Source organism: Acomys russatus, chromosome 11, assembly GCF_903995435.1.
Source record: "Acomys russatus chromosome 11, mAcoRus1.1, whole genome shotgun sequence".
In the NCBI taxonomy this organism is placed as follows: Eukaryota; Metazoa; Chordata; class Mammalia; order Rodentia; family Muridae; genus Acomys; species Acomys russatus.
Window position 1 is genome coordinate 6,354,577 of NC_067147.1, and position 15,190 is coordinate 6,369,766.

A 15,190-nucleotide genomic window follows, 5' to 3' on the forward strand; every position below is an offset into this window, starting at 1 on the left:
CCCTTTTTATAAGACAGGGCCCTCTGTGTAGCCCATTGAATTTGAGATCCTCCTGTCTGCTCCATGAGTGCTAAGATGACAGATTTGTAGCAGGCTTGTGAACTAGTAAAAGGCTAAATGGTGCACTTGCCCAACTTTTGCTTCTCCGTGATGATTCAAATGACTCATTTTGTACTTTGAGTGCAGAGGGCCGGTCGGGGGTGGGGTGAGGGGGATCTCTTTCCATTCACACACCCCATAGAAACAGTGTGTTGTTATGACAACGACTGCTGTTTCATACCTTTAAACTAATCTCCATTTTAAAAGCATTTCAGGTGCCATAGAACCAGATACTCAGCATGTCTCCATTGTGGCTGCTACTGGGCCTCTTGGCCCTGACTGGTGAGTGTGTTTCACTTTTTTCCAAATAACTTGGAAATGGACAAGGGAGAAAAAACATGGAAAGGTAATTTACACAATTAAAGTGAAAGCATCATTTTTCTTCTAAGATGTCTGATAAATCCTGCAGTTAGGGATAGCAACTGATGAGGACATGCCCACATGTCCCATGAAAGAATGGGGCTCCTTACAATTGTGTGCATTTGCAACAACATTGCTTGAAACCAGGCTTTAAACATCACCATTGATAGCTGCTCATTGCTGCTGTAAAAGCTCCCATTCCATCCCACGCCACTTACTTTACTCATTGCTGGGACAGAGAACTGAACAAAAGCAAGCTGAAAAGGGAAAGGCTCACTTTGAAGATTATTGTCCATCATGTTGGGGAGGCCACGGCAGTGGGGACTTGAGGAGGCCGGTTATCAGGTACCGTCTGTCCTCAGGAGAAGCAGGAGATGAGTGCTGCTGCCCACCTCACTGTCTCCTTATGGCTCAGCCCAGGACAGAAGTCCATGAGATGGTAACACCCACACAGCGGATAGGTCCTCCTAGCTCACTTTGCCTGATGTAACCAATTCCTCACAGACACGGGAGGGCTTTGCTTCCATGGTGACTGTGAATCTCCACCACATAGCAACAGGGACCAAGTGTCCAACACCACAATGCCGGACGTATTTAGAGACTCAAGATTTCCACAGAGAGACTGAGGTGCCTCCTACATGACTCAACACAAGTCAAGCAGAAAAGCAGCGCTAGGAGAATCCAGATGCGATGTAGAATTTCAGCTTTGGCTCTAACGTTGGTTGTAGCTAGGGCAAACAGTAAAAAGGCTTGGTTTTTATTTGAAATATTTATTGATTTACTATTTACTATATATGTGCTAATTCACTCAACCAACATTTTAAAGTTCCTGCAAGGTGCCAAGCGTGGGGAATATAAGGAACTGTGACAATGGTCCAGTGTGGTTAGGGAGAGGTTGGTAAGGTAGAGAGCAAAGACACAATCAACTGTCACACTAGGGACATTTGTCAACAGTCAAGAAGACAGGCATGCACTGGCTCGGGCATTAAAAGGGACACCTGCTTAATTTTTACTGACAGGAGTGATCCTGGGCTTTGCTGGTCATTGCACACTTGTAATCCCAGCACTTGGGAGGAAAACTAGGAGTTCAAGATAACCCTTGACTACATAGTTTCAAAGTTCAAAAACATTAATTACCATAATTGGCCAAGCAATTAGTTAAAACAATGCCTCCCCTTGGGTGATGTCTAGAGTCACATTGGCAGCCATCTTGGGAGATAAATGCAAGACAGAAGAGAAAGGTGCAGACAAAGGAGACCTCCGACAGAGACCTGATCCTATGACTTGTCTGCATGCTCTCTCTCTCTCTCTCTCTCTCTCTCTCTCTCTCACTCTCTCTCTCTCTCTCTCTCTCTTCAACCTTTGCCCTCTGCCCAGCCCCTGTTTATAGACTATGCCTTTACTTCAGGGCTGGAGGGAGATGCCAAGAAGACTCTGGCTTTAAAATACATGTTTCCCCAGAGCAAACATGCATACCTCATCGGACCAATGAGCTATGAGACAGTGCTTAGCTTTGCAGAGAAGGAACTGCTTCAACAGTTCCTCATGTCTGCAGAGAAGGAGGTGAAAACTTAAAATCCAAGCAATGCGGTGATACATTTCTGGTGTACCACTAGGTTAATTGCAAAAGAGACTCGAGGGTAGAGCAGTGCCCCAGCTCTTGCCAATTTTACCGTGTTGTTTGTTTTATCGGTGTGATTCACTCAGCGTTCTAACTCAGGCTGAACTTTTCTCAATCCGCAGGCTCCTCTGAAAGCAGCAACTGGGGATGCTACGGGAACATCCGCACGGTGAACACCCCAGGAGCATCTTGCGGGATTGGAAGACGCTATGGCCTGACTTACTGCGGTAGTTCACAAGCTCTGCATCTGCCCTTTTCTCTTGACTCCTTCCCCTTCTCACCGTCCTACACTAAGGACTGGCAGGAAAGAGTGCTCAACATGGACTCCGAAGCCCTATGTGGGCCCCGGCTTAAGTAGACTTAAGCAGTCACGTAGTTTTCCGAGGGCTCTCCCAAAGTTGGGATAACCATCTTTACAAAGGTTTTACAAACTCCATCCATGGGGAGAGAGTGCTTCGTGGGCTATAGAAGAAACTAGAACTGAGGCAAACCTGTGTAAATGCTTTTAATCCTCTTTTTAAAAATGTATTATTTTTATTTCGTGTGTATTGGTGGCTTGCCGACAAGTATGCCTGTGTGAGGTGTTGGGGCCTCTGGTACTGGAGTTGTAGACAGTTGTGAGCTGCCATGTGGGTGCTGGGAATTGAACAAAGGTCCTCTGGAAGAGCAGCCGGTATTCTTAACCACTGAGCCATCTCTCCAGCCCACTGCCCACCCCTGCGTTTAACTCTTATTAGTAGTTTAAACTTGAATGATTCCTTACCATCATATAGGGGTTGAAAGTCAGGCAGCTCTGAGCAAAAATTTCCAGGGAGACTCACCAAGAGCCTCCTGAAGGGTTAGGCTTTGTCCTTCACATGGTGACCTGTTATGCTGGCACTGTGTGTTTTCTTGGGGAATCTTCTCTGAGTTCTCAGGATTGGAACAGTGGTGCTTGTGCCTACAGAATTGCCATGGATGGGATGGAGCCTAGCTCATGACCACTGGTCTCCAACATCAGGAGATGCATGGGTGTTGATTCTGGCTCAAAAAAAATTAGTTTTTAAAAAGATTTATTTATTTGTTATGGATACAGTGCTCTGCCTGCATGTACACCTGCAGGCCAGAAGAGGGCATCAGATCACATTATAGATGTTTGTGAGCTACCATGTGGTTGCTTGGTATTGAACTCAGGACCTCTGGAAGAGCAGCCAGTGCTCTTAACCTCTGAGCCATCTCTCCAACCTTCAGAAAAAGTCTTTTTAAAAAATATTTTTTATTAATTTATTCATATTACATCTCAATAGTTATCCCTTCCCTTGTATCCTCCCATTCCTCCCTCCCTCCCATTTTCCCCTTACTCCCCTCCCCTATGACTGTGACTGAGGGGGACCTCCTCCCCCTGTATATGCTCATAGAGTATCAAGTCTCTTCTTGGTAACCTGCTGTCCTTCCTCTGAGTGCCACCAGGCCTCCCCATTCAGGGGATGTGGTCAAATATGGGGCACCAGAGTACGTGTGAAAGTCAGACCCCACTCTTCACTCAACTGTGAAGAATGTCCTGTCCATTGGCTAGATCTGGGTAAAGGTTCGAAGTTTAGTGCACTATTTGTCCTTGGCTGGTGCCATAGTTTGAGCAGGACCCCTGAGCCCACATCTGCCCATCATAATGTTCTTCTTGTAGGTTTCTAGGGCCCTCTGGACCCTTCTATTTCCCCATTCTCCCATGCTTCTCTCACCTATAGTCCCAATAGGATGTACTCCCCTCTGTCCCACTTTCCTGGTAAGTGAAGACTTTCATGGGACATGACCCTTGGGGCTAGTGTCTAGATATAAATGAATATATACCATTTGAGTCTTTCTGCTTCTGGGTTAACTCACTCATTATGATCATTTCTAGTTCAATCCATTTGTCCACAACTTTCAGGAATTCCTTGTTTTTAATAACTGAGTAGTATTCCATAGTGTAAATGTACCACAGTTTCTTTATCCATTCTTCTACTGAGGGACACTAGGCTGTTTCCATGTTCTGGCTATTATGAATAAGGCTGCTATGAACATGATTGAGCAAATTTGTTGTTGTGTGCTGGAGAATCTTCTGGGTATATTCCAAGGAGTGGAATAGCTGGGTCTTGAGGAAGCCCTATTCCCAGTTTTCTGAGATAGCGCCAGATAGATTTCCTGAGTGGCTGTACTAGTTTGCATTCCTACCAGCAATGAAGGAGTGCTCCTCTTTCTCCACATCCTCGCCAGCATGTGGTGTCATTTGAATTTTTGATCTTAGCCATTCTTATGGGTGTAAGATGGAATCTTAGTGTTGTTTTGATTTGCGTTTCCCTGATGACTAAGGAGGTTGAGTATTTCTTTAAGTGTTTCTCAGCCATTTGATATTCCTCTGTTGAGAATTCTCTGTTTAGTTCTGAGCCCTATTTTTCAATTGGGTTATTTGGTTTGGTGGTGTTTAATTTCTTGAGTTCTTTATATATTTTTGGATGTTAGACCTTTGTCAGATGTAGGGTTAGTGAAGATCTTTTCCCAGTCTGTAGGCTGTCGCTTTGTTCTCTTGACAGTGTTTCCTGCCTTACAGAAGCTTCTTAGCCTCATGAGGTCCCATTTATTAATTGTTGACCTTAAGGCCTGGGCTGTTGGTGTTCTGTTCAGGAAGTTGTCTCCTGTGCCAATGTGTTCCAAAGAGATTGAAGATGACATCAGAAGATGGAGGGATCTCCCTTGTTTGTGGATCGGGAGAATTAACACAATAAAAATGGGCATCTTACTAAAAGCAATTTACAGATTCAATGCAATCCCTATCAAAATACCTACAAAATATTTTGATGACATTGAAAGAACAATTCTCAACTTCATATGGAGAAACAAAAAGCCAAGAATAGCAAAAACAATCCTATACAATAAAAGATCCTCCGGAGGAATCTCCATACCCAATATCAAGCTGTACTATAGAGCAACAGTAATTAAAACAGCATGGTACTGGCACAGCAATAGGCAGATCAATGGAATGGAATTGAAGACCCCAAGATGATGAATTCACACACATTTGGTCACTTGATTTTTGACAAAGAAGCCAAAGCTATTCAGTGGAAAAATAATAGCATCTTCAACAAATGCTGCTGGTCTAACTGGATGTCTACATGTAGAAAAATGCAATTAGACCCATATTTGTCACCATGCACAAAACTCAAGTCCAAGTGGATTAAAGGCCTCAACATAAAACCAGAAAAAGTCTTAATCTGAGATCAGGGGTTTAAATTTGGGGTTTGCAGCCACAGATCTAAGTGTAAGCCTGAATCGCCCTCAGTCACATGCTTCCGTCTGTGTTTTCTCTAGGAGTCCGTGCCTCTGAAAGGCTGGCTGAAATAGACAGACCATATCTGCTGAAATATCAACCTACGATGAGACTCATTGGCAAGAAATACTGTGTGGATCCTGCAGTGATCGCTGGTCTCTTGTCTAGGGAGTCTCAGGGTGGCAACTTCGTGGTCGGCATGGGCAACGTGGGCAATGGAGTTGGGGTGGTACAGGTAAGGCTCCATCCATCAAGGTCACTGGGGCTGGGGAGATGGCTCAGCTGGCAAAGTTCTTTCCTCCTGGGAAAGCAGGAAGACCTGAGTTAGGAACATCCATCCATGAAAGCCAGCCATGGTACTTTGTGGCTGTCATTTCCACGCTGGGAAGGTGGAGGCTGGTGGATTCCTAGAATTCAGTGTTCTGAGGCAGAATTAGTGAGCTCCACACTGAGGAACAGATTGAAGAACGCACTCCATAGCAACCATTGGCCTCCACAGGCACGCACGAGTGTGCGCACGCGCACACACACATGCATCACACTCATATGCACATGCGCACATGCACGTGTGCACACACAAACACAGATACACACATCACACTCATATGCACATGCACACACACACATCACACTCGTATGCACACACACGCATACACATGCGTGCAGAGACACACTCACAAACACAGATACACATGCACAGAGGGAGGGAGGGAGGGAGGAAGGGAGGGAGGGAGAGAGAGAGAGAGAGAGAGAGAGAGAGAGAGAGAGAGAGAGAGAGAGAGAATATGTGGCCTTTCTGCATAGTGACACAACTCCAAGGGAACACAGTTACGCCTTCACTATAGGTGGCACAGAACACAGAGTGAGTGACTTTATTGCCAGGGCACACCACCCAGCATGCGCCATCTGCGTTCCCAATGAGGCACTAGATCAGAAGGAAGACCACAGATTGCATCCTTGCTCTGGAGTTTCTGTGTGTGACACAGAGTGGGCCATTTTACATCACTGGGCCTGGTGCCCTACCTATAAAATTCCACTCTATTTTTGGCAGTGCCAGGGAGTTACACTTTGCTCATGATAAGCGGGTGTCTACCACTGGTCTCTACTCCAGCCCCTAGAGGCCACTCCAATAGAATTATTACAGAGAGCCAATGGGATAACGTAAAAAAGTAGCTGTGTCTGGTAGGTCTCAACAACGTTAAATTCCTCTCTCTCTCTGTCTTCTTTTTCCGCAACTCTTACTTCTGAGGGTTGAGATTTATTTTTGTATTCATTGGACCCAATGAAACTCACCAGAGTCTTCTGGGGCTGAGCTGAGCCGCTGTTCGGATGAAAATAAGGATGGAAGCTCCTGTAGCCTCTCACACCGCTGTTAAGAAACCTGTGGGCATTATGTCATTTTCTTTGTTTTGTTGTTATTGGTTTTTTGGGTTTATTTTGTTTTTGTTTTTGAGACAGGGTAGACAGGGTTTCTCTGTGTAGCCTTAGCTATCCTGGATTTGATTTGTAGATCAGGCCGGCCTCGAACTCACAGAGATCTGCCTGCCTCTGCCTCCTGAGTGCTGGGATTAAAGGTGTGTGGCCCCCACACCCGGTTCATTTTGTCATTTTCAAGCTTTTAGGAAAATTTATTACTTAATGATCTTTGAATTGGCTTCTCTTGGCTACTCATAATGAACGTCAATTTAAAAGTACCTTGTGGTCCCTTATCTCACTTTGATTTGTGAACCCGATCAGCAATCTGGTGAGACAGGGCAGTGAGTCACCGCTGAGGAACAGATCTCACAGAGGAGTCACTGTTGTTGGGCTGCATTGGGAAAGAGAACGCTGGCCAAGGACGCCTCGTGCTATTAGGACTGGGCCATCTAATTTCCCCTTTTTGCTTTTTTGTTTTTTCTTTTGTGAAATCTAATTCCCCTAAATTCAGTCATCTCTCTTCAGTCCAGTGATATTTCTGTGAAAGGGGTGATCTATTGCATCCAAGAAGGGTCAGGCTCACCTTCAAGCGTTCTGGTCAACTGCATGCCTGCAGCACAGGCAGCACCCCTTCCTGGCTCATTTGGAGTTAGATTTGGGGGAAAGGCCATCACACTGGATTCTACATGTGATGACCTTCTTAGCCCCTGGCTTGACCTCTCTGTGTTACACTGAAGTAACAGGAGATATTTAAATAAAATCTCCCTCCCTCCCTTCTTTCCTCCCTCCCTCCCTCCCTCTCTCTCTCTATCTCTCTCTCTCTCTTCTCTCTCTTCTTCCCCCCCCCTCTCTCCCTCCTCTCCCCCCCTGCCTCCCACCTCTTCCTCTCTCTCCCTCCGTCTACTCCCCCCCCCCATATGCCAGGCCAAGACTATTCATTTAAATAAACACCCAGAACTGGCATTGCTAGATTGTACAGCATATCTAATTTGAACTTTTGAAAGATTGGGCCTCTATACGGCTGTCCAAGGCATGACACTATTGCATTCCCATCTGTAGTGCACAGGCGTATTTTTCCATGTCCTTGACAACACTCGTCTCAAGTGTTCTGGACAGTAATTCTCCCCAGAGGTGTAAGTAGTTTCCGCAGAGAGCAGAAGGGAGGTGAGAGTGTAGCCCCTGCGGCAGTGGAGACTGTGAGAATGCTAAGTCACTGCCTACCTCGCTCACCAGCCTCTTCCTCTGCCTCATTCCCCCTAGGGCCCAAATGTCTACCCTCCCACATCCTGGAAGAGTGAATCCTGGGTTTCCCAGAAAACTGAGACATTGACATCTGTAATCAAACAGGTCAAGGCTAGGTTTCCAACCTGGACCCCAGACCAATACCTCAGAGGTAGGTGTACTACCCTCCCTGCCCCACCTCCCACCCCGCTGCCTCCTGAGCAGCACTCCAGCACTTGGGTAAGGGAATCAGAGCTTTCTGCCTGTCCTGGTGCCGCCCGAGGGTTAACTTGTCACATGAATTTCAGGTGGACTCTGTGCCTACAGTAAGGGTCCCAGCTTTATCCGAAGCGACCAGGACCTGAACTGTGACTTCTGCAATGACGTCCTCGCACGAGCCAAATACTTCAAGAATCACGGCTTCTAGACCTTGGATGAAACGCAGGTTCTCACCTGTTCTGCCGATGTGGCTAGCTGATGTAGCCTGAGACACAACTCTGAGCTGGATCTGATGCCTGTCAGAATATCATGAATTCTATTAAAGGAAAAGTCATTACCTGCATTGCAGACTGCGGATTTTTGTTGTTGTTTGGTTGGTTGGTTTGGGTTTTTTAAAAAAAGATTTATTTATTTTATTTATCGCATATGAGTGCTTTATCTGCAGAAGAGGGTATCAGATCACATTATAGATGGTTGTGGGCCACCATGTGGTTGCTGGGAATTGACCTCAGGACCTCTGGAAGAGCAGGCGGCGCTCTTAACCACTGAGCCATCTCTCCAGCCCTTGTTTTGGTTTTTTGAGACAGGGTTTCTCTGTGTAGCCTTGGCTGCCCTGGACTCACTTTGTAGACCAGGCTGGCCTCGAAATTACAGAGATACGCCTGCCTCCACATCCCGAGTGCTGCGATCAAAGGCATGAGCCACCACTGCCCAGCTAGACTGTGGATTTTTAAAACACTTCCCAAAATACTAGTTCTAATGTGGATTTCTGTGAGATGCGTCCTATGCATCAAGGAATCCAGTTGCCAAATTCAGCAAATAAAAGCTCAGGAAAGCCAGATTACATGGCAATTCCACTTAAACATTGAGTTTGGGGCAGTGTTGGGGTTTGAACCTAGAGCCTCATGTATACTGAACACATGCTCTGCCATTGAGCTATCTCTACTTCAGCCATAATGATAACATATTTTTAATTTTTAAAGAATTTTATTTACTTTTACTTTACATATATGGCTGTTTTGCCTGCATGTATGTCTATGAACAAGATGCATGCAGTGCCTGTGGAAGCCAGAAACGGGCATCGAATCATCTGGAACTGAAGCTGTGGATGGTTCTGAGCCTCTTTGTCAGTGCTGGGTATTGAATTTGGGTCCTCTGGAAAAGCATGCAGTGCTCTTAGCCACTGAACCATCATTCTAGCCACAATAAATGATACTTCTAGTCTAAGTTTCATGCTAATGGAACAAAACTTACACTAAGAATTTATTCACTAAAAGAAAATAAATAAATAAATAAATAAATAAATAAATAAATAAATAAATAAAAACAATTTATTCACTGTCTAAAATTTTAGTTTAACTGGGTTTCTTATATTTTACTTGGCTGCTCTGTTATTACTTTGTTAGACAAAAGCTTAGTGGAAAAAGTTCAATGTTTTCCAGAGTAAGATGGCGGTGACTATCATAAAACACTAAAGTTGGGTTGAAAAGGAAACTGACACAATTTATTTCGATGAGATTTATTAGAGTTAAAGGCCCTTGAGGCCACGATTGGGCCATAAGGTAGAAAGGAGCATATTACACAAAAACAGGACCATATATGGAAAAATCTAAACACACAGGGGCCTTAAGGGGAAGGAGAGGCTTTCCTTTGCAGCCTGGAGAAAGGCTTCAGGGAGAGACGGTGAGAGCAGCCTGAGCCTACCCCTGCAGATCCCCCTGAGCATCTCTCTGAACAAAGTCCTCAGAACAAAGCACTTGGGCTGATTTTCATAACCTCTTAGGGGTGGCAGGAAGCTGTACTTCAACATAGCAGTGTGACAAAGAGTGTGACAACAAGGAACCAGCGACCATACCCTCCGAGTCTTCAGTCACAGCACAGACTGCTTCTGTGTCTCAGGAACAGCCTGTCTCAGGCTGTAGGACCTAGCCGAAAGGTGCAGGCCCACGTTCTGACAGTGGCCAGTCACATGCACTGGGTAAAACATATTTGGGGAACATCAGCAGCTGTGCAGCAGCATCCTAACTCCAAAGCCATCTCACTGTCCTCTGAGTCTCAAACTCAGGACCAATGGCTGAGGTGCCTACTTAACATATCAAAAGAAGACACCCACAGGAGCCAGGTTCTGAGCATCCTGAGGACCTGTTACCCTGTCATCCCAGCTAGCACAGCCTGCCCTCTACCCTAAACCTCTCCACCCTCTAAGCGTCACTTTCCTCCCCAGCTTCTCTCTCCTGTACAACTAGACTCTTTGGCTCCACACCCTCTTTTGTGCTCTGGGTTTTCTGGCTTCATAGCACAACCCCCCCTTTTCTCTCTCACTCTCCCTGCCCTCCTTCTTTCATTGCCTGGTCCAATCTTCTGGCCATGTTCACTCTAGACCCTTCCAGATGCCTCTGGTTATGCTGTCTTCCTCATAGCTACAATAAACTTTCTCCCCAACCATACCTTGAAGCATCATGTCCTCGTTCTTTTTTTTTTTTTTTTTTTTTTTCCTTCATTCACCAAGATTTCCACTTCCTTTCTCCTTCTAGCTGAACATTCCTTAATTTTCTACTCAAAGTATCTGGAATTCAGCTGAGCTCTTCCCTTGGGCTTGGTCCTCAGCTAGTGGCACTACTGAGGTATGATTGAATCATGAGAATATAGCATCATAAATTGGTTAATTTATTGATGAGCTCACGGTTGAATGGGCTTTGTGACCAGTGAGGAAAGTAGGTCACTGGAAGAGTCTGAAGTCTCTTTCTCTCTCTCTTCCTCCATCCCTCCATCCCTCCCTCTCTCTCTTCCTCTCTCTCCTTCTCATCCTCCCTCTCCTTTTACCCCTCCCCCTTCCCCTCTCTTCCCTCCCTGTTTCCTCCCCCTCCCTCTTCCTCTCTCTCCCCCTCCCTGTTTCCTCCCCTCCCCATTCCCCCTCTCTCCTCCTTCCCAGAGTTTCCATTTCTTTCCATCATAATCTTTCAGCCTTGCCATAGGTGTAAAAACAATGAAACCAACCAACCTTAGCCCAAATGCTCTGAAACCATAAATTCGATAAAGTGTTCCTCCATTGTGTTATTTATATCATGTATTTTATCAGAGACAAAGTCTAATTAACACAGAAGCACCCCAGTCATCCACAGAGTCAGGGGATGGAAGAAGAGTCCATCAAGAACACTGACCATGTCCTACACTGTTAATTAGCAAGTTCACATGTTTGAATTTGTGACCGTGACTATTTATCCCCATCTGTCAATTTAACAATCTCAGCACTTCAGTGTCACTCCATTACAGTTATCATCATGTCAAGCATGTTTGGTCTGCCCCTAAATAACTTTTGAAAAAATTCCTAAGTGTTAAGTGATGCATGAGGCACCACACCATTGCCTCTAACCCCTCTAGAGTCAGCAGTCCGTGCAAAAGAAAAGGAGGCCAAACATACTTGTGCATTGGGCACAAAGAAAGGGCTTGCACTTGGTAAATATGCAATGTTCTTTTTCTGTGTTAGCATTGTCTTGCTCGTGATCTCTGGGGCCCTTGGCACCCTCCAACCCTGACCTTTCTTTTTTGGTCACCCCACTTTCTGCTCCAAGTCCTATGTTCAAAGCTTGAATCCAGCTAATAGATTCCCATCAAAGACACCATAGAGAAGCCCAAAGGAATGCACCGTCCGCTTTGGAGATGTACATTTCATTGGTATGAGGAAAATAGAGGGTTAAGCTCTAGCTATGAATCTGTGTGGGGAAACATTAAGGAGAATAACGTCCTCCTGGAGCCATGCTATGGCTCCCTCCGTGGATGTGTGTGCTCAGTAATGGGTCTGGCATGTGTACATGTGGACAGCATTTCTCATCCAAGGGAAGCATACCAGAAGCATCATGCTGCTGAGGTGGGAGCACTGAGGTGGGAGCAATGGAGTCAAAGACCATTTGAAAAGTAGGGCATAGATTACACAGTACTCAGCAAATGCTGTTGAACACCGGCTGCCTGCCAGCCATTCTCTCAGGAAGTGAGAAACAGGACAAAGGGCACTGTGCTTTCTGGCTACTTAGATTTCCTTGGTGGCCGAGAATGTTGAATGTTGAATATTTTTTCAAGTGTTTATTGACCATTATTTATGTTTCTTTCTTTGATAACTGCCTTTTCGGTTCATTGGCCTATTTATCAGTTAGATGACTTGGGAGCTTCTTCTTTAACTTTTGGGTTTGTTGGGGTTTTTTGTTTTTGGTTTTGTTTTTTGGTTTTTCAGAACAGGGGTTCTCTGTGTAGCCATGGCTGTCCTGGACTCGTTTTGTAGACCAGAAGTTTTTTTTGGGGGTTGTCGATGCTAAATATTAATCCTCTGATGTGTAGTTGTCAAATGTTTTCTCTTATTCTGTACACTGTCTTATCACTGCTAATAGTTTGTTTTGCTGTGCAGAAGCTTTTTTGTTTCAGGAAATATCATCTGGGTGGGTTTTTGTTGTTGTTGTTGTTTAGATTTTTTCGAGACATGGTTTCTCTGTGTAGCCTTGGTGGTCCTGGTCTCTCTTTGAATACCAGGCTGGCCTCAAACTCAATCCACCTGCCTCTGCCTCTCAAGTGCTAGGATTAAAGGCGTGTGCCACCACGTCCAGCTTTGTTGTTGTTTTTTTTTTTAAAGATGCTTATTTTTAAAAAACTTTTTCTTTCTATTCATTTATTTATTTGTATGAGATAAGGCATGCACCTGCCATTGTGTGTGTGTGCATGTGCGCATGCATGTGTGTGTATGTGGGTGTGTTTGTGTTGGCCACGGAACACCCTACAGGAGTCAGTTCTTTCTTTCTACCATGTGCCCCTAGAATGCAATATGGTCCAGAGCAGATTCCATGGGCTGTTGAGAACATGTGATGTATGGAATAGCCTGTAGATACCTGTTAAACTCATCTCATCTATAGTGTAGTTTAACTTTGAAATGCCGTTTTTGCTGCTTAGCTTGATGAGATAGCTAAGGATGAGTACTGAGTTCATGTGTTATATCAGGGCTTGTAAGACTTCTTACATTAACTGTGGTTGTCTTATGAGCTCCAACATTTGGTGTGAATAGATAATTGTTACATAGTCTTGAATTGTTCACTCTACTAATATTATTCTTTTTATCCCTTCTAACTAGTTTTGGTTGAAGTCTACTTTATCTGATATCAGAATAGCTAGCCCCATTTGCTTCAGCTTCAATTTGCTTGATAAATGAACTTTCTTTGATTCTCCTTATGTGGGTGTCTTTGCTAGTGAGATGTGTTCCTTGGATACAAAAACATTTGGATCTTGTTCTTTTGTTTGAGTTGAGGCCATTTACACTTAAAAGAACTCTCCAGAGAGGTGTGTTAATTCCTGTCATTCTGTTGGCTGCTCTTCTGATTGCTTGAACTGTTGTTTGTTCTTTGTCTTCTCTATTATCAGCATTACTGGTTTGCTATTTTTTTTGTGCTGGACATGATAAACCCTTTATTTGTTCTACTTTGTTCATCTTTTTCTTCTCATAAGATATCTTCGCTCCTCTCCCTCATGTTTAAAATGCTCTCTCTCCTCTGCAGATATTATTTATTCCCCTAAGGATTATCTGTAATGATGACTTAGTGGTCATAGACTGCCTTAGTCTTTAGTCATCTTGAGATGTATCTGTTTGTGCATTAGTTTTAAAGATATGTTTGTTGGATGCAGCAATGTTGGTGAGCAGTTGTTTTCTTTCAAGATGCTTTCTTGGATTTCAGGACTGCCGAGTATAGGAAGAAGGAGACCTGCCTTGAGCAAGAACAAGGCCTGCCTGGCAACATGCATGCACAGAAGGGGGCCTTCATGTAGAGTCTGCCAAGACCTGACTGGACACGCCCAGGCATGCCCAGAAACTGGTGACATCATGATGGTAACCAAGGAAGAGGAGCCACAACAGCATCTCGCAGTTTGGGAGCCAATGGGACACTGGGAGGGGGGTATAAAGGTGTGCCCTACCTCTGCAATAAACAAGTCTACTTCTGCCACTTGCCCAACTCCTGGGGTCTGTGTTGTTGACTCCCTGCCCCCAAAAGGCCTGGGCCTGGGTCCCAGCATCAGCTCACAAGAGATTTGATATAGTTTTCCAGTTGACTGGTGTTTTACTTTGTAGCTTGTAATATTGATTCCTTGTTTTGGGTATTTTCATAAATGTCATCAAGATACTTTTTAAAAATTATGTCTGCTAGGAACTCCAAATGCCTCTGTGTTTGGCTGTCTGCTTCCTTCTCTAGATTTGGGGAAATAGTTCCTATGTTATTGATTAGCTTCATAGTGTTTTTTGTTTTAAACTCAGCTCTTCCATCTGTTCTGTGGATTCTTATGTTTGTTGTTATTGTTTTCTAGAATTCTTGAAAGTTGTGCTCATTTATAGTTTTGGTTTGTTGATATTGACCATAATACTCCTTGATTTCATCCTTCACCCGCTGCTCTTATTCTGCTTGGTTCATCTATGTTAATAGTTTATGTTTTTGTTTTTCTCTTTGTTGACTTTCTCTTCCACACCTCTGGCTTTGTCATTTGTGTGGATAATTGCCTGACTCACTCTTCTAATTTCCTCTTCTGTCTTGTGGACTCCCTGCAACTCCCAGATCAATCAATTTGCCTTGTTCCACATGCCTGTTTGTGCAACTTGAGGTTGTTGGTTACCCTTATAACTAAAGCTTAAAAAATCCTTGTCTAGACTTTTTCCCATTTCTGTATCTTTGAACTCAGTAGTTGAGGACTTACAATCTTTTGGAAAAATGATAGGGCCTTCCACTGTCACGTCTGTGTGTTGTGATTTGCATGTGTTCTGGCCTGAATATCTCTTCTGGCTGTATCTGAGGAATCCCCTTATTAAGCGGCCCACTCTTGAGAGCCCAGTCTTCAGTACCACTCACAGAGTGGAAAACAAACTGCTGTAATAGCAGCAGCACCTATTCAAGCAAGATGCAGAAATACACTTAGCCCTAGGTAGTGCCCATTAATACATCACCAAT

At 44.5% G+C, this 15,190-nt stretch overlaps 1 protein-coding gene across 1 annotated transcript; it reads left to right on the top strand.

Moving 5' to 3' along the window:
• The first annotated feature begins 338 nt into the window (after positions 1 to 338).
• On the top strand, positions 339 to 8,427 carry Lyg1 (lysozyme g1). The gene is made up of 5 exons (XM_051152553.1): positions 339 to 381; positions 2,203 to 2,307; positions 5,405 to 5,598; positions 8,040 to 8,172; positions 8,309 to 8,427. Exons 1-5 carry the CDS (start codon positions 339 to 341, stop codon positions 8,425 to 8,427), a joined length of 594 nt encoding a protein of 197 aa, XP_051008510.1.
• Positions 8,428 to 15,190: the final 6,763 nt, after the last annotated feature.

What these genes read in the sequence shown, in the direction of transcription:
- Lyg1 (XM_051152553.1), top strand. Translation starts at nt 339, where the DNA reads ATGTCTCCATTGTGGCTGCTACTGGGCCTCTTGGCCCTGACTG. An exon ending in GGGCCTCTTGGCCCTGACTG is followed by an intron (nt 382 to 2,202) that starts GTGAGTGTGTTT and finishes CTCAATCCGCAG; the next exon opens with GCTCCTCTGAAAGCAGCAAC. An exon ending in CCCAGACCAATACCTCAGAG is followed by an intron (nt 8,173 to 8,308) that starts GTAGGTGTACTA and finishes CATGAATTTCAG; the next exon opens with GTGGACTCTGTGCCTACAGT.